This window comes from Macrosteles quadrilineatus, unplaced genomic scaffold, assembly GCF_028750875.1.
Source record: "Macrosteles quadrilineatus isolate MER2022 unplaced genomic scaffold, UCM_ALF_1.0 Scaffold_1__1_contigs__length_201487025, whole genome shotgun sequence".
Classification (NCBI taxonomy): domain Eukaryota; kingdom Metazoa; phylum Arthropoda; class Insecta; order Hemiptera; family Cicadellidae; genus Macrosteles; species Macrosteles quadrilineatus.
The window spans coordinates 100,808,849-100,832,652 of NW_026542594.1; the positions used below are offsets into that span (position 1 = coordinate 100,808,849).

Genomic DNA, 23,804 nt, shown 5'->3' on the forward strand with positions numbered 1-23,804 from the left:
GATGTCAGAGAGGAGGACGAAGGACAGTACCAGTGTGTAGCCAAGAATACAGTAGGTCTCAGAGAGTCCACTGTAGCCATCCTCAAGGTTGATTATCTGATTATTGTGTTGATGTGCAGGATACAGGTGGTAGATGGTGGTAACCTAGCTATCCAGGATGTCAGAGAGGAGGACGAAGGACAGTACCAGTGTGTGGCCAAGAATACAGTAGGTCTCAGAGATTCCACTGTAGCCATCCTCAAGGTTGATTATCTGATTATTGTGTTGATGTGCAGGATACAGGTGGTGGATGGTGGTAACCTAGCTATCCAGGATGTCAGAGAGGAGGACGAAGGACAGTACCAGTGTGTGGCCAAGAACACAGTAGGTCTCAGAGAGTCCACTGTAGCCAACCTCAAGGTTGATGGTAAGTGGGAAAGCAAAAATTAGCGAAATATAGGGTCAATCAAAAGTCAAGACCCTTAAGTCATCTTTTTCTAAGTGGATACATATACAGAGATATATTTTTTGTGTTCCTTCAGTCTTAGCAGGAAGTTTCATTTTATGATTTGGAAAATGTTGAGTGTCCCTCAAAAATGGGTGATTTGGAGATTGGAGGGCAACTTAAATTTTACTAAGGTAAACCCCTTCAAGTGACACCTCATTTTGAAGTGTTTACAAAAACTTAAAGAATGGTGAAAACCAGAGTCCGCTATCTCTTCTTTATCCAAAATAGTAACCTGTCAAAGTTAAATGACGTCTACTCTTACATTAATTTTCTGGTTTAAAAAATTAGTTTTCCCTTCACTCTAATTTGTTCCTAAGTAAATATACAGAGATATCCTTTTGGTTGTCGTACAACCTTAGCAGGAAGTTTAATTTTAAGATTTTAAAAATGTTTACTGTCCCCCAAAAATGGGGTATATTGGAGGCAACTCAGAATTTTTAAATGTAAACCCCATTCAAGTGACACCTCATTTTGAACTGTTTATATAAACTTAAAGAATGCTTAAAACCAGAGTTTGCTATCTAGTCTCTATCCAAAACGTTAGCCAATATTATCATTACATTGATTTTTCTTATATTTTTAATGTGTTGACTTCAATACATTTGATGGGCTACCATTTTGGACAGAGAAGAGTTAGCAAACTCTGGTTTTCACCATTCTTTTTTGTTGTAACCTCATCAAAATGAGCTACCACTTGAAGGAGGTATACATTTAAAAAATTTTGGTTGCCCCCATAATCCCCCATTTTTGGGGAACACTCAAAATTTTTATAAAAAATAAGTCAAAATAAATCAGAAATATAACTTCCTGCTAATATTGAACGACCACCATAAGGTTATCTCTGTATATCCACTTAAAAGAGTATTAGATAGGGAGGTCCTTGACTTTTGATTCAACCTGTATAATATATTTTGTATTTTTTCTTCTTGATGCTGTTATATTAGTTTAGTATAAAAGTTGTACAGTATTATTTTCGGATATCATCACTGGCCCTACTACTATAGTATATTTCGTCAGTAGGGCGCAAAGTGACTCTTTTCAACCAGAGTTCAAGTTTCATGACTTAAAAGGTCAAAAAATGAGGGATGGTTGAAAAGACACTTCAGTACTTACTGTCAAATTGCTCTGAATGTAGAGTCACGAGACACCCTGTAGTGAGTGAATTATATTAACAGCGAACAATATTTTACATAATACATTGTTCTATTTATAAACTTACTTATAAACTCAAGTACCATTTTAGGTTGTGAGTTGTATTGAACATCACATACAGCACAAATACAAATTTACTTTATTTTGGTATAATAAGGTGCGTTTAAATTTACTATTTATTTGTCCTATGCTTGACACAGTGCGTCCGTTCCTGATCCAAGGCCCCCAGGACGTGACAGTCCAAGTGGGTGGCACAGTGACGTTCACCTGTGTGGTGGGCGGCGACCCTCTGCCTGACGTGATGTGGCGCCGAGGAGGCGGCAACATGCCTCTGGGACGTGTCACTGTACTACAGGACCGCAGCCTCAAGATACAGTCTGTCACGGTAGAGGACCAGGGCGAGTATGTGTGTGACGTAGACAACGCAGTAGGGAGTCTTGTGGCCAGCGCTGTGCTCACTGTACACTGTAAGTGCTCAGTTGTATACTTTGAGAGTAGAAAGTACTGTCATGGGTTCCCTAGTTTATGAATAGGGGACTACTGGGACTACTATTTGTGCTCAACATTTTGACAATCCCTAAATTTTGTATGTAAAAAATCTATGAAACGTATAAAAACATTATAAAATAACCATAATTAATTAATTAGTTAATTGTTAATAAATTATACTATTTCTACATTAACTGTTTCCAAGATAAAATAGAGCTTGTTGATTTAGTAAGTATGTTGGATGTAGTCCATTTATACGATTGTGACAACCCTGCTCCTTCAATTACAACTAACTCTATAGTAGTGCTTTGGTCTGTTTAAGCATTTTAGTCACTTCTGCTCAGTCCAATAAATGTTTTGTCTATTTAAATAATCATTCTAGACAATCAAAACTTGGTTTAAAAAGTCAAAGGTATCCTATTAATGTTCCCAAAATTACTTCGAATTTTAGTACAGTGTGAATCAAATAAAACGTGTGTTTTTTGTCAAATAAAAATTATTAGAATATATTTTTTATGCTTACTTGCCAGCCTTGCAAGACACATGGACATGATTTGGCTCTAAAGCCTGGTTTACATTGGTCGAGTAAGCTCGGCCGATTTGGATCGGCCCACATACTTGGCCAAGCTTACTTGTTTTAGAAAAGTGGGTTTACATTGCTAAAGTTAATTCGGCCAAGATGACTACATAAGTTTTGATGATTACATGTACAGTTGTGTAAATTATACGTAAACTACCCCGTAATATACGTGTTACATTTTGAAGGTGCTTGAAAAGGGTGTATAATTTGTTAGTAGAGGAGGTTGATGAATTGGTGGAAGAAGAAAGAAATAGGAAAATGGGAAAGTTAAGTTGGGTTGTATGTAGACCTCATGTTTTTAATTTTCTTTTTCCAACTTTTTTTAACTTATTTTTTTAACTCTATGTTTCCTCTTCTGTCTTATATTCAAGTCAAAATATTATTTATATCAATTTTAAAATAACAAAAAGACGAATAAGATTAAAAATTGCTCAACATTGGTCGAGTGGCTGTCTCTTGGCATAAACTACTCGACTCGTCCGCCAGCTGGGTCTGTCACTCGACTCGCTTGTCACTCGACTAGTTAAATTGTCTACACTGGTCAAGTTGATGGTAGAATACTAGCTCGCCTTTCTAATCTTGCCCTTCTGCTCGACCAATGTAAACTAGGCTTAAAGGTCCCCTGCTCATTTATTTGGGTCTTGGGGTTATTGGGCCTGAGAAAAGTTCATAGCTTCTTAGTGGTTTGAAACTGAACCCAGCTCAGCTGTCCTCGATCACTGAGCTTTTATACTCAAATATATCCTTTGTTAACTTATTTATGGGTAAGATAGGTGAAGTTTTTTTTTAATTGATAACTCCAAAATATTATTACTGTACCAACTTATCAAGCATTTTAACTACTTTTAAAACCATTTTTGCTAATTATATGATGTGTGAGACAGCTCCGCCTGTGATCCTGATCCAGCCAGCTGACCAGGAGGTAGAGGAGGGGAGGGAGGCCATGTTTGTTTGTGGAGTGGAAGGCAAGCCAGAGCCTGTGTTGTTCTGGAGCCTGGAGGGTAACCACAGTCTGGTGTTCCCAGGGGAGACTCAGGGTAGACTTAGAGCTGCCTTGAACTCTGCCGGACACACTGTCCTCATCATTCAGGTAGGCCTACTGCATATGAAATACAGGTGTTACAAATGTTTTAAATTTATCTCAACAGTTCACTTATTCACTTACATGTAATCTAATAATTTACAATTCCTAAAGGAGATATGTAAAGGGTGTTTACCCGAAACGGGACTTTTGTGAAGAGTATTGAACGATACTTTTCATCACAATGAATAAAAAACTACTTCATCAAACAAAACATTATAGGTAACTTTGTTGATGTCAGGCAAAGTATTGTTTGTGTAGCGAAAGTAATGTTTATGTCAGGAAAAGTCAGCTGATCACTATTTGTTTTTGGTGTATGGAAATTGGCGATTTTCAAAGATCTCAGCTGATGTATGGAAATGGGTTATTTTTTAATACAGGGTGATGAAATAGTTATTTGTGCAACTAGTGAGCAAAGGGAACAATTGACTCACTCAAGAGAAATACTTACTCACGAGCCGTAGGCGAGTGAGGAATGGTTTCTTGAGTGAGGCAATTGCACTTTGCACTCGAGTTGCACATTATATTTTTCCTACAGTTACCATAAAACAAATAAATTGGTAAAGAAACGACATATTTTTACACAGAAGTGAACTTTTAATACATTTAATAACACAACAGTACAACAGCTGACCAGCTGGATTTACAGCCAGTGCTGCCAACGTATTTCGTGCGCATACGATCTTGTCTGCATGTTACCCGCTCACTATTTCCTGCCTTCACGTTGCAAATCTGGAGTGAGTGAGACAAAGTAATTAGAGTGAGAAACATTGTCTCACTGATGAGCGAATTGGCCACTTTGCTTTCTCAAATCAGTGAGAGAACATGTACATTGTTAGGTAACTGTAGGAAAACTGTATTTTTCTAATCATAATTTTCTTTCTCTTGTATATTTTTACTGCTGTGTCCATAAACCTTAAAAACAAAACCATGATACTACTTTCTTTAAACTTTTATCTAGTACCAAGCTAAACTCTTAATTGTGTACATTTTTTCTTATTGTATGACCTAAATTTTAATGTAATCCTAAATTTTATGATTTACTGGTACTTCTTGACATTTGTGGGGATTTAACTAATAATTTTGTTCACAGGATGTACAAAGAAACGACAGTGGACTCACAGTGATGTGTGCTGCAGTCAATTCAGCAGGTAAATACAAATCATAAAACTAGAATGTGTATGAAATTGGGTTGTAAAATGTGAATGATACTTATGAATACACACTGTAAAAAGGTAGACTGAAAACACGCAGTTATATACTGTACTTGGTAGTTATTCGTTTTCAGATTTGAGTTTAGTCTCATCTTAGCCTATTTTATATTTGGCATTTGCAAGTGAAGGAACCTTCTATTTATACAATTTTTGGATACATTTGCTTAAGTAAGTTACATTATTTAGTCATATTTTTAACTGACACAGCTAGGGTTTCAGTTTTGAATGATTCGATTATTGACAAAACCTGTGACAATCAGGTTCAGATGTTCTGCGAGCACGCCTGACAGTGACATCTCCTGAGCACCTACCTCCGCCTGTCATAGAGCTCGGCCCCGCCAACCAGACTCTGCCACTACGAACCTTGGCAGTGCTGCGATGTCTGGCCTCTGGCAGCCCCCCACCTATCATCACCTGGTACAAGGGTGGAGTCCCCGTCACCAAGGGCCATGACAGGATCAACATCACGGAGACTGGCACTCTGGTGATCAATGGTATGTTTGTGTTTTAGTGAGATTCCCTATAGATAAATGGCTCGGCTGTTGCCATAGTCTTCATCGAACAGCATTTGAACAGTTTTGAACTTTTTTGTAGTTGAACTGTTCGACTGTTCTGACCTAATCTGGAATTTGTTCAATATTAATATAAGTTACTTACCATATGGTTGACCTCAGTAACCATGGTACACTTTTGCCCTCTTTGTTCCACGGCCCTCAGAAGTCAAAAACATAATTTATTCCAATTTTACAAATGCAGCACAGTTTCGCTACTCCAAAGCTCGAATAGCGAACATTGATAATGACATCTCAAAGAACAGTGAAAAATTCAGCAATATCTCGAATGTCAGCAAAATTTGCATTGTTGCTGCAAATGGTGGAGAATCTGACAATGATACCTCAAATGTCGGCAAAGTGTGTTTGTGGTGTGTCCATGAACAATACAAAAGTTTTTATTATGTACAGTAAAATATTGCAGAAACATTATTGCCAGTTTGTCGCCTGTGATAGTGACAATGATTGCAACATTGTCATAATCATTCTTGATCAACATATTTGCCATCGTAGCTATATAAAAGTCAACTGCGATTACAACAGTGTAGTCTTTGATACGTTGATACTATTAAGACATTTTCTTATTCCCAACACCCATCACAAACCCAAACCGGTTACGGACCCAGTTAGTTCAAAATAGCGAGACCGTATTGTACATATCCTTACATTGACAAACTACATTATTCAGGGCCGTATTTACCTAAAGGCGGACACAGCGGTTCCCGGGGGCCCCTTAGCAGGGAGCCTCACTTGGGGCCTCAATTTTTTTTCTTGATAAATTTATTTCACCGATAATCTGTTTTGCGGGGGATGTCCGGGCTCGCGCAAGACGCTAACTATTTATTCGAGGCCACAAACACTTTCATGATTTCACGCGATCGATGAAGACGAAGATGGCGTCTCGGCGTCTCCACGCTCGCGATGGGCGCAAACTATTTCTCCGCAGCCATAGGAGACGTTCATGACTCCACCGTGATCGGAGGAGACGAGGATGATGTCTCTATGATCGTTCACTTTTGCGGATTTCCCGTGAACGTAGAATTTGTTCATGATCCCTCCACGACCGCGGCAGATGCAGATGTCCACGATTTTACTGTGACCGCAGAAGACCCTTACAATTATTTACTACATAGTCCGCACTATTGAGTACTACAACTTTCCTAGATAATTAGATCCTAGATAATTAGACCAATTTGTTAATGCCAAGGCAAAAATGTGGTTCGGATTTCACTATGAACTGCAGGTCCTTTAGTTGCCATTAGCTGTATGGGCTATTAATTAACCGCTGTGTCTAAGGAATATGCTGGCCTTAGTCACTAACAAGACTACAAACCACATCACTCATCCTACACTCATCCTTCACTCATATTTGGCTTAAAATACATACTTTGTATGGTCCCCATTTCAATGAAAGAGTATTAAAAGTATTTCGCCGCAATCCCAGATTTTGTATAAATCGATTATAGTATATTAATTAATATATTTTAAATGAATTATTTCTGAGACTACCCGATTTTTATCCGATGCCCAAAGATTAAGTGGCGCCGATCGAAGACCTCTTATAATACAAGTATTATAAAAAAAATAAGAGACTTTTTATTTTATTATCTAGACTCCAGGTCTTTATGCCGATCAGATTGATGAAAACAAAAGGCCAAATCGTGTTGAACCATAGGTACTACGTGTATTTTTACCCTTAACATTCTGTAGAATCAGAATATGCCCCTCTGGTGAGAGCCGCCAATGATGATTTAGCTCATTGATTCCAAATACAGCCCTGACAATATTTAAATTTTGATTATGAAAATATAACTAACCCTATACTGTTCAGTGATCATCTAGCAACCAGATGTCTAATGGGTGGTTTTTAACACAACTATCATTTTTATGGGTAATATTTTATAAGTTACTAGAGGCTAAAATATTTATATTGCAGCGTTAAAATAAATATCATTAAATTATAACATAATATACTAAAATTAATATCAGTGAAAACATAGGCTAAGTCGAATTAATAATGCCATAGATAAAACATACTAAAACATACTCCCTTAGTAGATTTCTCATCCTTATGGAACAGCTGAAGACAATTTTATTATTGTTAGTTCATGTACGGTTTATGCAGAGGTCGTGTTTTGTTTACAATTTGTTTCCCGTTATTACAGCCCTTTAAAACCGTTTAAAATCGTTTAACCAAATAATACGATCTAATCATAAACAATAACTTGTCCCCTAGTTATATAACCAAACAGTAAAGCACAAATCAAGAAATTAACCCTAAAATAATGGAAACAAAGTTTCATCGACACTAGCGCCTTTGTGTCACGTACATGAACTAGACACGAAAAACGTGCTTCAAAATTTACAATGGGATGAGAAGTCTACTTGTGTTGGTTAGTCTATGATAATGCCTATTATTACCTATAACACCCAAAATCTAGTGTTAAAATGTTTGTAGCTTGTGGCAATTTGTTGAGTTGTAAACAATAGCATTGCCTCTTTGCTCCAAAATAATTTTTTTATCAATTTAGCTACATATGGTATTGTTAACCCTTAGAGTGCCAGGCGAGAAATAAAAGTAACGCTCAAAAAATGCCGATGATTTTTCCCGAAGGTCGCGCTAAAAATGCCGAGCGCGATCTGGCGATTTTTAGGTTAAAATTTCGTAAAAATCGAATTTTCGATATTTCGACCAACGAAAATCGATGTATCGCATCTAGCAACTTTCGACTCAATGTTAATATATGGGTTAAAAGAATCCGAGTATTTATTCGGTTGTTATGACAGCTGTTCGATCATTACGAAACGTCCGGTCAGCCGGACGTTGGCACTTTTGGCTCGTTCTAAAAACGTCCGGTCGGCCGGACGTTGGCACTTTTGGCTCGTTTTAAAAACGTCCGGTTCCCCGGACGTTGGCACTCAAAGGGTTAATAAATACACCTTACTTACAAAAATAAATTATTAATTCAACGGCATTTGCTATCAGTTTCAAGAATCCAAGCAGGTTAAATCTCAACTGAAGTTAATAGCATAGCTGGTAGTAGCAAAACAACTTTAACAAAGAAATATGTTACCAGACACTGTTGCGAGTGACGAAGGTGTGTACACTTGTGTTGCATCGTCGCGAAGTGGTAAAGCAACATGGAGTGCTATCTTGAAGCTGGAGTCACGCACAAACCCAAATGCTCACTTCTTCCGAAGCCCAGAACTGACAACATTACCAGGACCTCCCAGTAGACCAGTCATAGTCAACACAACCCACAACAGTATCACGGTGTCCTGGATAAGGAACAACAAAATCGGATCTTCCTCTCTACTGGGATATCAGGTATGAAGTGTAGCCTAGACTATAATAAGTTGTTAGTGTTGGAGTTACAACATCATCCAATTTACTTATTACCTGTTTTATAAAATCATATGTTATAGCCTATATCTAGTTTTGTTTTGATTATAAGAAAATAAAAGTTATTATTGTGTGAGTGTTATTAAAGAATAGTTGATTCAATTTTAACAGATTATGAGACTCAATTAAGTGAGGAATATGGAAAGAAATATGAGTAATCACATTGAACTTTTGAACAGAAATAATTATGACACATGGAAAATGCAGATGGAAGCAGTTTTAGTTAAAAATGATTTACTTGGGTATGTGTTAGGAACCATTAAAAGGCCTCTAGAAGAAGGTGAAAGAATGACTGCTTGGCTAATCACTGATGCAAAGGCAAAGGCAGATATAATCCTCTCTATCAGCCCAAGCGAATTAAAGCAAGTGAAAGGATGTAACACTTCAGCAGAGATATGGGAAAAATTAAAAGGCATTTATGATTCCAGTGGACCAGCAAGGAAAGCCTTTTTGTTAAAGAAGCTAATTTTGGCAAAACTGACCCCTGATTATGATGTCAGAGATTACATGAATATGTTTTTTGGTGTAGTGGACAAATTAAAAGGAATGGACATCGATATTAATGAGGATCTTTTGACAATTATTCTTTTGTATTCCCTGTCAGATGAATTTGAAAACTTTAGAATTGCTATTGAAACTAGAGATGCACTGCCTTCTCCTGAAACTTTGAAAATAAAAATTGTAGAAGAGTGGGAAGCGAGAAAAGAACATGGTAAGAAAGAGAGTAGTGAAGCTCTGCTAGGAAAATTTCAGAATAAAGTTAGATTTCAACCAGGAAGATTTTCAAAAGACTCTTATAGAAATAGAACGGAATCAGTTGATTTTCCGTTTCGATGCTTTATATGTAAAGCGATCGGGCATAAAGCAAAATTTTGTCCCAAAGCAAATAAAGATCAACAAAACGTAGCGATTGCTAAGCTAGAAGAAGTAGGACTTAATTCTTCTGTACAAGATGACTGTTATTTTGGAAACTTGTCAATGAAAGATATACAGTGGTGTTTGGACAGTGGATGCACTTCACATATGACTCATGTGAACAGTAAATTTACCAAGTACAAGCCTGTAAATGGAAGAAGTATATCTCTTGCCAACAATTCATCAACTGATGCAAGAGGGGTTGGAACAGTTAATATGAACATTTTAAATGGGAGTACAAATCTAAGCGTTAATTTGTATGACACTTTGTATGTACCAGAACTTCGAACAAATCTGATGTCTGTAGCTAAAATTACTGACCATGGGTATCAAGTTTTGTTTAAAAAAGATGCTGCTTTGATAATAGATCAGAATGGACAGACAAAGATCCATGCGAATAGGTTAAATGGACTTTATTACGTACAAGAGAGTAGTGAAGAAATGAATATAAGCTGTGAAAAATCAAGTCTATTGTCTTGGCACCAACATTTTGGACACTTGAACTTTGGAGACTTGAAAAGAATAATCAATTTAAATATGGTTAAAGGTATTAAAGTGAACACAAAAGAGCTTATTCCACAATGCGAGGTGTGTATTCAAGGAAAATTTACAAAAAGACCCTTTCCTAAAAGTGAAAGAACATCTGAAGTGCTGGACATTATTCACTCTGACATCTGTGGACCAATGAAAACTGAGTCACATGGAAAATCTCAATATTTCATTACTTTTATTGATGATAGCTCAAGATGGGTTGAAGTTTACTTTTTGAAGAAGAAAAGTGATGCATTAGATTCTTTCAATAGGTACAAGAACAAAGTAGAAAATTTTACAGGAAGAAAAATTAAATATCTTCAAACAGACAATGGAGGAGAGTATGTTAACAGAGAGTTCGATGGATTTTTGAATTGTAATGGTATTCAGAGAAGATTAACATGTAGCGGAACGCCTCAACAAAACGGAGTGGCTGAACGGATGAATCGTACATTAAACGACATGGCAAGATGTTTGCTCATTGAAGCAAATCTTCCTCAAACGTTTTGGGCAGAGGCAGTTGCAACAGCAGCTCATGTTAGGAATAGATGCCCATCAGATGCAATCGATGGTGTATTACCATATCATAGATGGTATAGGAAAATTCCAAATGTTTCATATCTAAAAAAGTTTGGTTGTAAAGGTTTTATCCTAGACAAGACAAATGACAAGTTTCAATCAAGAGCAAAAGAAGGGATATTTGTTGGTTACTCAGATGTATCAAAGGGCTGGAGGATGTGGTTACCCGAAGATAGGAAAATCATTACAACTCGAGATGTAGTTTTTGACACATCTTCCTTTCCACATGTCGATGCAAATCATACTAATTCAAGCTTTAGGGTATTGCCTGTAGACAGTTTACTCCAAAGACATGAAAAGGTCGAAGAAAATCAAAGAAGTGTTCAAGTTGATCAACCAAAAGGTACAGATGAGAAAAATGTACTTGATGATAGGCAAACATTAACAAATGAAACTAAAGAACATATGTCAAATGAAATGGAAGAGATTGAACATGACGAGCCATATATGATTGATGGGGATAATAATGGAGATGATCATCAGAATAATGATATTAACTTGAAAGTAAGAAAATCTGAAAGAAAAACAAAAGGTGTTCCTCCTAACAGACTATCATTAATAGCTCAAGGAAATGTGATTGAGCCAAAATCTTGGAAACAATTGGAGAAATTGCCTGAACCTGAGAAAAAACAATGGGTTGTAGCAGCTCAAGAAGAAATGGAAGCCTTATTAAAAAATGATACATGGGAACTTGTAGATTTACCTCCACAGAAAACAGCAGTTGGATGTAAATGGATATTTAAAGCAAAGTATGGAGATGACGGTATGGTTGAGCGCTATAAGGCACGTTTAGTAGCCAAAGGTTACTCACAGAAATATGGAGAAGACTATGATGAAATATTTGCTCCTGTTGTTAATTCAACAACAGTAAGAATTTTACTAACCATAGCAGCGACAAAAGATCTGACTGTGCATCATTTTGATGTAAAAACAGCCTTTTTAAATGGAAAGTTAGAAGAAGAAATATATATGCAACAGGCCGAAGGTTTTGTGAAATCTGATAATGAAGATAAAGTTTATAAATTAAAGAAATCAATTTATGGGCTAAAACAAGCAGCTCGGGCCTGGAATGAAACACTGAATACAACAATGATGAGCATGGGATTTGAAAAAAGCAATTCTGACCCTTGTTTATATACGAGTAATACTGATGGAAATTATACATACGTAGTGGTTCATGTTGATGACATTTTGTGTGTTGGATCAATTGAAAATGTCAAGAAAACATTTCAAAAACTGACACAATGCTTTGAAATGAAAGACTTAGGAGTTGTTCACAACTACTTAGGAGTTGAAATTGATAAGATGGATGGAGACTTTTACATTCACCAAAGAAGAAAAATAAATAAAGTCATAATTGAACATGGGCTGGAAAACAGTAAACCAGCAAGGACACCAATGGAAGTTGGATTTATCAACTCAACAGCTATGTCACCAGATCTGCCGGATAACAAAATGTACAGGAAGGCAATAGGATCACTTCTTTATCTTGCTGTGACATCAAGACCGGATATTTTGTCAGCAGTTGGAATTCTAGCTAGACGAGTTGAAAAACCCACCCAAAGTGATTGGAATGCTGTAAAGCGAATAATAAGATATCTGAAAAGTACCATTGACAAGAAATTAAAATTAGGGGTGGAAAAAGAATTGAAATTGTCATGCTATGTAGATGCTGATTGGGGGGGTGACTTAGCAGATAGAAAATCAATCAGTGGAATGATGTACAAGTTAGGAAACAGCACTATAAACTGGATTAGCAAAAAACAGACCAATGTCACTCTTTCTTCAACAGAAGCTGAATTCATGGCCGCAAGCTTAGCCACTCAAGAAGTAGTGTGGTTAAGACTATTGTTGAAAGATATGGGCTTCCCCCAAGAAAATCCTACAGTAATATTTGAAGACAATCAGAGCTGTATCAAGTTTATTGAAAATGAAAAGATGAGTGCCAGAATAAAACATTTAGATATTCGAAAACATTACGTCCGAGAAATGATAAATAAGAACGAAGTATTTCTGGAATACTGTCCAAGTGAAAATAATCAAGCGGACCTTTTAACAAAGCCACTTCTAGGGCAAGTGTTTAAAAGATCACTCTTTTACCTAGGACTTTACTAGGCATGATGTTGAGAGGGTGTGTTGGAGTTACAACATCATCCAATTTACTTATTACCTGTTTTATAAAATCATATGTTATAGCCTATATCTAGTTTTGTTATGATTATAAGAAAATAAAAGTTATTATTGTGTGAGTGTTATTAAAGAATAGTTGATTCAATTTTAACAGTTAGCAAGCTTTTTATAAGGTGCATAGACAAGTTTATGATGCTCCAACATTGAATATAAAAACATTTTTAATCAAAAGATTTTCCCCTCAACATTTTGACTGTGTTGTAAAGTAAAAAAAGTAAGTTTCTTCAAAAGAGTAAGATTGATGGAACAGTATACTGTAGTAACATTATCGTTGTGGCAAAACTTTACTAGAGTTAAGTATAATGAACTCTTGTTTTTTATCATTACAGTAGGATACTTTAAAATGATTACTGTAATCAAACATTACATATGCTACGCAAAATTTTGCATAGCATATGTAATCTTTGCTGTAATCTAAAAATAAACGCTATTGCAAGAGTAGTGGAAACGCTGCAAAATTAGTCAAAAGGACTATTACTGGTGTTTAGGCTACTTTCCAATTTCACTTATAATCTTTAAATGTACAGTATACAGTATAACAACATAGACCAAGAGGATTACCTGTAAACTAAACTGAATGTGCCCAAAAGGCTTTTATAGAGTGGGACCAAGTCTGGGAGACCGATGCCAGATTATCAAATGTGTTACAATAGAGGGATTTTACTGTAGTTGGCTGACTGTCTGTCTTGTGTTTGTCTAGGTGGAACTGTTCAGTAGAGACCCGAATGCGTCAGGTCGCAGTGGAGGAGGTAGTGGCTGGGTGGTGGTGGCTAGAAGAGTCCCAGGACCTACATATACCCAGACACACCTGGGACCTGGGTTGCTGTATACCTTCCTGGTAAGGGCGGAGAACTCTCATGGCCTCTCTCCCCCCAGCCCCCCGTCCACCCCCACTGTGCTGTCACTGGGGGTGAGAGGTGTGGAGGGAGGTGACCATCAGTTGAAGGAGGCGCAGGCTAGCCTGTCCGCTGGACATGTGGTGGAGCTGACTGCCATACAACCCACTAGCGCTACATCCATCAAACTGGCCTGGGAGGTAGGTTCTAAGGTGTTGATCAATATAAAACCTTGTACAGTTTTTCAAACCAAAATTTCAGGTTTACCCATTAGAAAAGAAACATTTTTCAATCAAATGCTTTTGACTGTGATTGCTAACTTGCGTTAGCATGCTTCAATAATCAGTACATTATTTTACTTCATTTGCCTTAGTTTTTGTGATAGATTGACTCATCGCTGTATGTTCTCTTTGCAGATTGTCAATGCGGACTTTGTGGAGGGTTTCTACATTTACTCTCGCTCACTTGACTCACATCTCAAGTCCACAAACATGCTAACCGTGCTGCATGCCGGCGAGGCCTCAGGTTTCCTTGTCACTGGCCTTAGGCCATTCACGAGATACCTCTTCTTCCTGATCCCCTTCTACAAGAACGTCGATGGGAGGCCATCAAATTCCAGAAGTGCTAGAACAATGGAGGACGGTGAGTGAAATTTTTCATCAATGTTTTAGGCCAGGAGTTCCTTTGATTGTAATTCCTCAGAAAACGTTGACATATTTGTTTTAACATTTTATCGCAAAATAATGTGTTTAGAAAAAGTGTTTGTTGAACTGTTCTAAGTAAGTTCAAAATAAGATCTTTAGTTGTTTTTGTATGATTGAAACATTATTTGTATAGTTCTATATTTATGATGTGAAAAGCGAACTAAAATAATCTAAAATACTAGCGGAAATTTTCAATTTTGAGTTACAGTGCTGTATATATATACAGTATTTGAATTTCTTATTAAATTCCGAATCACTTGGTGCAAGTCTCATGCATCTAAGATTTTTTTTTGTTAAAGTTAAAGGACTTTAAAATTTTGTTATGAACAAATTTCATTTGAGAAAAACTATTTTAAAAATTTCAAATACACATAAAAACAGTTTTTCCGTATTTAAGAAACGATTTTGGAGAAAGATTATAATGTCCTCTTTAGAGGCAATACCAAGGTGTAGTTTTCATTTAAATAATTGTTTTATCGAAGCATGGTGTAAAAATCACATTTCAGAAAAGGGACCTCTTGTCGGCCCTTTGTTATGTATTCCTCCATAAGATAAAAAAAGATACCTCTTGTTGGGACCGCAAAATTTGTGAGATATTTTGTTCTCCCTAAACTGAACTTGGTTGTAGTTCTCTAAATTTCCACTAGAATGCAGGACAATTCATTTTATGGACTAAAGTCTGAAAGTGAAGATGTCAGTCTGTAAAGTGAATATTAGAAATGAGACCGTCCTTATGGGGAAATAACTTTGAGCGAAAAGAGGTACCTTTTCTCAGACCATGCAGAGGCTAACAAAATGATTTATTTCAACCTTTTACATCTTCAATTCAATACTTTGACCGATACTGTCCTGTTCTATGTTAAATAAGGTATAACAATCGACAAAAACCTGAATTTCGATATTTTCAACCTTAATTAGTTATCGGCCGTACTAAAAATTTTACATTGCCGACAAGAGGCCCCTTTTCGCTTTCCACATCACATTTTGTGTAGAGACTATGGTGTGTTGTAAAAATGAGCAGTATTTTAAACAACAGTTTTATTTTACAGTGGTGTTTTATTTGGTGTTTGAAACCTATATTTCAGTGCCCACGGAGGCTCCTCGAGACATGGAGGCGGTGCTTCTTAACTCCACGGCTGTTTTCCTCAAGTGGAAGCCTCCTCCACCTCACTCCTGCAATGGTGTATTGCGCTCATATCAGGTAATGGTGTATTGCGCTCATATCAAGTAATGGTGTATTGCGCTCATATCAGGTAAAGGTGTATTGCGCTCATAACAAGTAATGGTGTATTGCGTTCAGATCAAGAAATGGTGTATTGCAATCTGATCAAGTAATGGTGTATTGCAATCTGATCAGGTAATGGTGTATTGCACTCTGATCAGGTATTGGTGTATTGCGCTCATATCAAGTAATGGTGTATTGCAATCTGATCAGGTAATGGTGTATTGCACTCTGATCAGGTATTGGTGTATTGCGCTCATATCAAGTAATGGTGTATTGCGTTCAGATCAAGTAATGGTGTATTGCAATCTGATCAGGTAATGGTGTATTGCAATCTGATCAGGTAATGGTGTATTGCGCTCATATCAAGTAATGGTGTATTGCAATCTGATCAGGTAATGGTGTATTGCACTCTGATCAGGTATTGGTGTATTGCGCTCATATCAAGTAATGGTGTATTGCGTTCATATCAAGTAATGGTGTATTGCAATCTGATCAGGTAATGGTGTATTGCACTCTGATCAAGTGGTTCACTGTCCCTGTTACCACTCAGCTTAAACATTTACTTTGGTTTCTGAAGAATACATCCCATCCATTTTACCATCAATTTTATCCGGTTTTTTACTCACAGAGAACATGGTTGGACAGCTTCTTGTAGAATCTGCCCCAACTAAAGTTCTATTTAATTAAGTAATTTTTCATACTATGATACTTTAAAGGGAGAGTACAATTTTCCATAGATAATCACAAGAGTCATTTCAGTTCAACTAGATTAAATTAAATTTTGCGAATAAGAAAGATTGCAATATTTTATACTGTAGGTGGTGGTGAGAGCAGGTCATCTGGTACTCAGCAACATCAGTGTGCCTGCTGATACTCCCTCTCTGCTGCTGACCAACCTCACAGCAGGGGTGGTGTATGTGGTGGAGGCAGCGGGGGCCACTAGGGTAGGGGCAGGGCCTTACACTGCCCCCGCCACACTCAGACTAGACCCATCTATGCCTTACAACAGGTCAGTGGCTTAGCATTGGTTTGGAAATACCAACTAATGTTCCCATATTAGTGGCACTGAAGATTAATCTTTTCTTTTAGATAGATCCCAACTATTTTAATTTTTGGAAGAAAACATAGTACTACATATGAATAGAAGCCCAGATCTGATCATATCTTTAGTAAAATACAAATACTATGGATAAGGTTTATTACAATACTGACCACAAGCATTGTATTATTTGTAACTTCTCAACCATTTAAATTAATCAGAGTTAAGCTAGAGTGTCTAAATTTCCTGAAAAACTAGGATTGAGCCAGTTGTTTTTGTTATTTTTATCATAGTATACGTGTTTAGAAAAATTGTCTCTGGACCCTAAAACTTTCCAGAAGAATACAAACCATTTATATGTACGCATATAAAATTTGTATGGAATTATAAAAACGGTTTATTTATTACTGGGCGTATTTGGGCTAGGGACAGGAGATCCAGCAGGGACAGTAATAGGGGTCCGGGCTTTTCCGGGGATGATTTGACCACCCTAAATTATACACCAATTTTTATCAAAGTGGTTTTAATCACACAGTCAGACAAGAAAAGTAAAGGTTTTTGTTTTTATAAACCATTAACACTATCCTAAGGAATTAATAGTGTTAACAATTATTTTTTCTATCCTGTAAATAAATTACTCCACCTACAATGATTCACTTCTGGGCAGCTGATTGGTTGTAGTGCTTGCCTAACAATCAAAAGGTTGCCGTTTCAATCCTGAGAAAAGTCAGTTGCTTTTTTTTGTTCGAAAATGGACCCAGCTGTCCCTGATCATAGTGCTTTAAATAAACGATCCTACTGGTTAAACAGCTGATATTAGTCAGTCAGCAACAAAGCTACACAGATCATCTCACACCATTCTACACTCATCCATCGCTCATATTTTTAGTTTACAAATACACACCAAGGCGGCATCTCCATCTCAATAATTAATTGATAATGATGATGATAATTTCGACAGTGTTCCTTTGGTGTGTATGTAAAATAAAAATGTTGTTTCCAAGCTACTAAAACCAGCTTTTATTACTGTCTAAATCAAAACAAAGTAACCATATATTGTAAACTTTTCCCAGAAGGCCAGTAGGATTGGAGAGTCCTGTTGCGTCCAGTTCAGAGTTTGTGACAGAGACTTGGTTTGTAGCCTTGCTTGGCTCACTGCTCACTGTCATGTTGCTCATGTTCGCTGCCATGCTCATTGTCAGGAGGCGGCAACTTCTCGCCAAAAAAACAAATTTGCCAGGTATGTTTATATAGTAAACAAAAACAACCTAAGAATATATAGCTTAACAATTTTAGGAAGGTGAGTATTGCCCCTGGAAGATTTGGAGGACATTACATTGCTATTGGGCCTGCAATAATTATTAAATTGTTAAATTAATCAAAATTAAACAATGTAAAATCTTTTACAACACATATATTTCAAATGATAATAATAGTATATTTCACTACTAGTCACGAAAGTGACCCAGTGACATGCGAGTCGAAGACGAGATGGGGAAACAGTATCGAGCCCCGAAATGGGACTTCATGACGAGTATTGAACGATACTTTTTATCACAATGAAAAAAACCATGGTACTTCATCAAACTTAAAAAATTGTCTGATATTTCGTAATCTATTCATTTTTCTAATCCAAACACAATACGGCTGTACAATTAATTTTAATGTCAAATTCAGCTGATTCTGTTAATAAAAATTGTAGTTAAATATAAATCAATTTTCTGTTATGTATTTTTAATTAAAACAAAATGGTGCTCGCTCGGGAACTTCAGGTGTAACTTTGTTGATGTCAGGCAAAGTATTGTTTGTGTACTGCGAAAGTAATGTTTATGTCAGGAAAAGTCAGCTGATCATTATTTGTTTTTGGTGTATGGAGATTGATGATTTTCAAAGATCTCAGCTGTATGGAAAAAATGGGTTATTTTCGAATACAGAGTGACGAAATAGTATATTACGTTACTAGTCCTGAAAATAGGTGTTTGGCGGACGAGTGTGGTCGTTCCCGTGCGAGACGAAGTCGAGTACGGGATTACCATACGAGTCCGGTAAACACATTTAGGACGAGTGACGTACGATATTTTACGCCATACTACTAAATCCGTACAAATCCTGATAATATTTCCACCATCTAAAGGACTAAAAATCACTAATCATAACCTCTAAGAGAGGTTATGTTTTTGTTTATAACCAATCATTGCCACGCAAATACAGTATAATCAGCTGATTGGTGTCCGGTAAAACTCATTGCAGAACAGTATTACGCAATGAAACCCCATTTGAATAAGCTGGCGGCAAACAGCTGTTTTCTGGACTAAATCCTTGCGTGGGAAGTTAATCAAAATAATGTAGTGTGGTGTAAAAGAGTTTAAATAATATAGCAAGCAATTGTTGTGTAACATCATATTTATACTTTTGCCACCAAATGCCATACTGATGTGTTGTTCAGACTGCCACAGCAGCGGTGGAGTGCTAGCAACCCCTGTCAATCTGAAGAGTGGGACGCAGACTGAGGCTTCCCTCTGGATAGAACCCAAGACCCTCGGCCAGTCCCGCACTACACCAGACTATGCGGAGGTCCAACATCGGACAGTCACCACGTTCCAGTCTGTAGACGATGGGTCAGGAGCTGCTTACGCTACTACTACACTCGTCCCTCCTCCTACCTCCCACAGCTCCAGGGACAGAGGGGTGAGTCTCAACTGTAGTAGTAAACTATCATCTTGCAGGGTTTGAGCCCGCAGTGTCAAACAAATGGATAAGACACAAGAAATAAACTACCTACTACCGTACCTTACATCAGTCAAACATATCAAGGATAAAAGAAAATATTGTTTCAATGTATCGTATAAGGCCGAAGTGTATGTGAGCATGAGATTAGTCTGTTTTAGTCTGATTATGTTTAGAAGAATTAGCAATGTGCAATAGCATTGTTATACACTATCAATATTATTAATAAGCTACATGAAACTTTTTGTTTTAAGAGTCCTTGGAGGCTAGTGACCATCTTGGATATTTTAAAACACCTGCTGAAGAGTTATTTATTGTCCAAAAATATTTTTTCAAACATGAAAGTGATCATAATTTTAATATTTATTTAGTATACTGTGAGATTAGAAATGTTCATTGTAGTTTTGGATTGTTCTCCAAGGGAGTCCATGGAAGCTAGCGGCCATCTTGGATTTGCCCGCCATAAGAGCAATGTTAATTTTGTTAATTTCAAACGCCGCTGAAGAGTTATTTATTTACCATAACAAAATATTTTTTCAAACACCAGAGTGATTGTAGTTTAAATATCTAGTATACTGTAAGATTAGAAATTGTCTTTGTAGTTATTTAATTGTTTAACAAGTTAGAATGTCTAGGCTCCAAGGACTCTTGAGAGTTAACCCCACATACAAAAATTTTCGTCTAGGTGTGTAGTGTATTTTATTTTCCTTCCACCATGGGTGTGTAGATTTGCAAACTGACCTTACATTTTTGAAAAAGTCCCTTGGGCTCTGTCCCATTGGCTTTTAATATTCCCATGTTATCCTTACGAAGAACATATTTGTTTACATTAGCTGTTATATTTTGCTATTAATATTTTAGTTGCAAACCTGTGCTACAAACATTTACTGACTTGGATGAAGTGAAATATTTACTATTTGAATTTGGGTTGGTGTAAATATTACAATGGAAAAAAGCGAGAAAGCCTGGACATTTTTATATATTAAAGAGTAAACTGAATTAACACTGTGCTGTTTTTCTTGAGCAATCATTGAAAGAGCCGATTTGCAAACCATGAAAACATAGGAAAGTCATAGACACCACCAAGTAGAAGAAAATAGAAATAGGCCTGTTCTTGTTTTGTTTTTTTATTTTATTTATAATAGTTATTGTGGACAACCTAATGTGGTTATGAGTGGGATACATTTGTAGAAAACACTAAAAAACAAGATCAGCTTTTGAAAAAAAGATAAGATATTTACAAGAAATGTTGATTATATTAAACTGTTATGTACATCGTGAGTATTTCCATAATCTTTGAGTCGACCTTTTTAAAGTCATCGGATATTATGACTGTTATTCGTTTTAAAATAACGCCTGTAATTCTTCGCAACTGCTCGAATTCGAGGAACAGGTACACTAGTTTTTTTTTTTATATTTTTTTGGACCTCAAAAGCCAAAGCAGTTAATCATTTGTATGAAAGTATGTTTCATGGACATGGACAGTGAACTTGACCTTATTAATGACCATTAATGACCTATTCTTATAGGGTTTTTTTTTGTGTTTTTATGCCGATGGCTTTTTTAACGTTTTGATAGGGAACAGTCCAAACCCTGGTCTTGTAATATCTAATAAGGGTCTAAAGGTTACAAAATATGTTTATAATCAAACTAGCCTTGCAGTTAACAAAGGGAGGAATTGATGGGATAACAAACATCTGCACAGAAAAACAATATGTACTTCATATAGTTTTTATAACTCATTTGCACTAACCTTTTTCAGTTTTGCTTGGAATCAAGTCGGGAGCCTCTATACTCCCCACCTAGCTACCACAGTAGACTCTATTCTGACACCTACTGCCTTCACCACAATTTAGGTAAGACTTATTCACTCATTTGGTAACATGGCCTTAATTTACCAACAATTGTCAAACTTTTTCTATTAATTATAGAAATATAGTTTGGACATATTTCTAAAAACCATTATTAGAGTATGAAACAAATATTTAATCAAACCGAAGATTTGATGAAGTTCACAGAGAGTATTTATTATTTTTACATTTGTTTCAGGAAACAAAAGTAATGGAGACATAGATTCTTCATCTCTACGTAGACCCACACACCACAGCCCAAGTTCATTGAGAGCTCAGGTTAGCCAAATCATTGCAATTAATTATTGTACAAGCCAATTGGCACCAGTAGTTTATCAAACTGTCATATAAAATGATACTATAAACCAAGTTAAACATTACAATTTACAGCAGAATGTTGAAACATTTATGGACAGCAAGGCTTTTTTAAAGTCGCTGCCCACACAATCCTTGTGGAACCAAAATTATTTTTATGAACACTGAACAACTGTTGAAAACATTTTGGGACAACTAGTGTTCTCTTTGTTGCAAACTTTGGTTTTAAACACACACTGTAAATTCTGGTCTAACTGTGACTTACGTGTAACAAATAATCAAATCAGCAAATAATCAAAATAATAATAAATAATAATAATAATAATAATAAATCAAATAAACAATTCTATTTAAACTGTTTATGATTTTAAAAGTAAATTTCATAATAGCCTAGGATTTTTTATAATGTTTTTTGCCTTTTTTTACCTTAAAATTGACTCTCCACAAGAGGTCTACACATTAATGAAGCAAAGTAAGGTGTGATTCTGGTACATTAGAGAAAGGAACCATGATGACAAATGTTAGGTGGCAGCACTGGGAGGTGTACAGTGACAGTGCATCGTGTTACTGAGCAACAGACTGACCAAAGAAGCTCTGTGATCTCACAGACTTGGTGTTCTTTGCATGTAAAATTAACTATAATACTGTAAAAAAGGGGTAATATCAAGTAAAGGTTCGTCAAAATTTATAGGATGAAAATTATCAATTTTACTAGTGTCAAATCAACAAAATAACTATAACGTATGAGAACTACTTAAATCTGTCCAATATCAAACATACCATTACTATTACCAAACCCTTGATCGTAGCCAGTAGTCTAATCACAATGGAATACAAATCATAAGTGTAAAATAATTGGGTAGCAAATATAATATTCAAAACACAAACATCAAATGTTGTTGTCCAGATGATAGCTAACAGTGCAAGTTTAAAATATTAAAATACTTATATAAATCCTACTGGCAGGTTCCAGTTCCCAGTGAACCTTGCTCTGAACCAACACTGCCACCCAGCTTGAACCATCGGCCGCTGCAGTGGCGCCTCCACAGCCCTGGTGGCAACTATACCAACTACACACTCTCCAGCTTTGCACACAATCAACAACACATTTACCAGCACAACAGCTGCCGCAGTGAACCTAGAGGAAGTGCGGCTCGCTTGTAAGAATAGTAACTGAGGATCTAGGATTGGAGTGGCTAAACCGTTATGTTTATTGCTAACAGGAGATTCAGTCCATGAGTTTATGTCTTCATTGATACCATCCACAATGTGATCCTTTTCAAAAGTAGCCAATACTGTTTGTATATGTTTAAAAAAGTAGGAAAACCTGTTTGTCATTGTAGTTTATTAGCCATACATATTGCAGTTCAAACCAACCTGACCACTAAAAATTGTTTCTATTAATTTCTGATTTTTTAAATATCTCTAAAGATTTGGAGGTGCTGGGAAAATGCAGGATTCCTGTTTACATATCTGTCTTTTAAATCAAATTAATCAATTAAATTAATATTATGCATGTTTTTAAATGTGATAATGTAGTAGGCCTATTAATTTGAAAACAATATGATGCCTTTAATGCAGATAATGGTTAAAAACTAAAAGAAAATGTTTTTATTCTTTCAGGCATATTATTACAATTTATAATATAATATCTAAATTCTAAGTAGTAATAGTAATAAATATATACCATTTCTCAAATCCATCCAATCATCATTGTCCTGTCCTATTGAATATTTGTAATATTAAAACCGGTTACATTTTAGTTTTATTTTTTATAGGGTCATTTTGTAAAAATATAATAAAATATAACTGACAAGCAATAATATTTATATTATATGTTACTGATATAAAATGTACAAATATTGTGAACATATGTAAATAAAATGTGTAAGGTATAGGACTAGTACTTTTGGAATTTTTTATGTTTAGGGTGTGA

The 23,804-nt window shown here is 36.2% G+C and overlaps 1 protein-coding gene across 1 annotated transcript in view; it reads left to right on the plus strand.

Annotated features, from left to right (window-relative positions):
* Positions 1-23,413, plus strand: part of LOC128998336 (roundabout homolog 2-like) — a 281,028-nt gene extending 257,615 nt beyond the window's left edge. The window contains exons 4-18 of the mRNA XM_054424476.1: positions 276-406; positions 1,840-2,106; positions 3,593-3,798; positions 4,883-4,940; positions 5,264-5,497; positions 8,632-8,882; positions 13,873-14,208; positions 14,425-14,650; positions 15,798-15,913; positions 16,756-16,946; positions 18,050-18,216; positions 19,423-19,664; positions 21,466-21,559; positions 21,753-21,832; positions 22,835-23,413. Coding sequence (XP_054280451.1) covers positions 276-406; positions 1,840-2,106; positions 3,593-3,798; positions 4,883-4,940; positions 5,264-5,497; positions 8,632-8,882; positions 13,873-14,208; positions 14,425-14,650; positions 15,798-15,913; positions 16,756-16,946; positions 18,050-18,216; positions 19,423-19,664; positions 21,466-21,559; positions 21,753-21,832; positions 22,835-23,032 — 2,797 coding nt within the window. The 3' untranslated portion in view covers positions 23,033-23,413. The remainder of the gene's footprint in view (positions 1-275; positions 407-1,839; positions 2,107-3,592; positions 3,799-4,882; positions 4,941-5,263; positions 5,498-8,631; positions 8,883-13,872; positions 14,209-14,424; positions 14,651-15,797; positions 15,914-16,755; positions 16,947-18,049; positions 18,217-19,422; positions 19,665-21,465; positions 21,560-21,752; positions 21,833-22,834) is intronic.
* Positions 23,414-23,804: the final 391 nt, after the last annotated feature.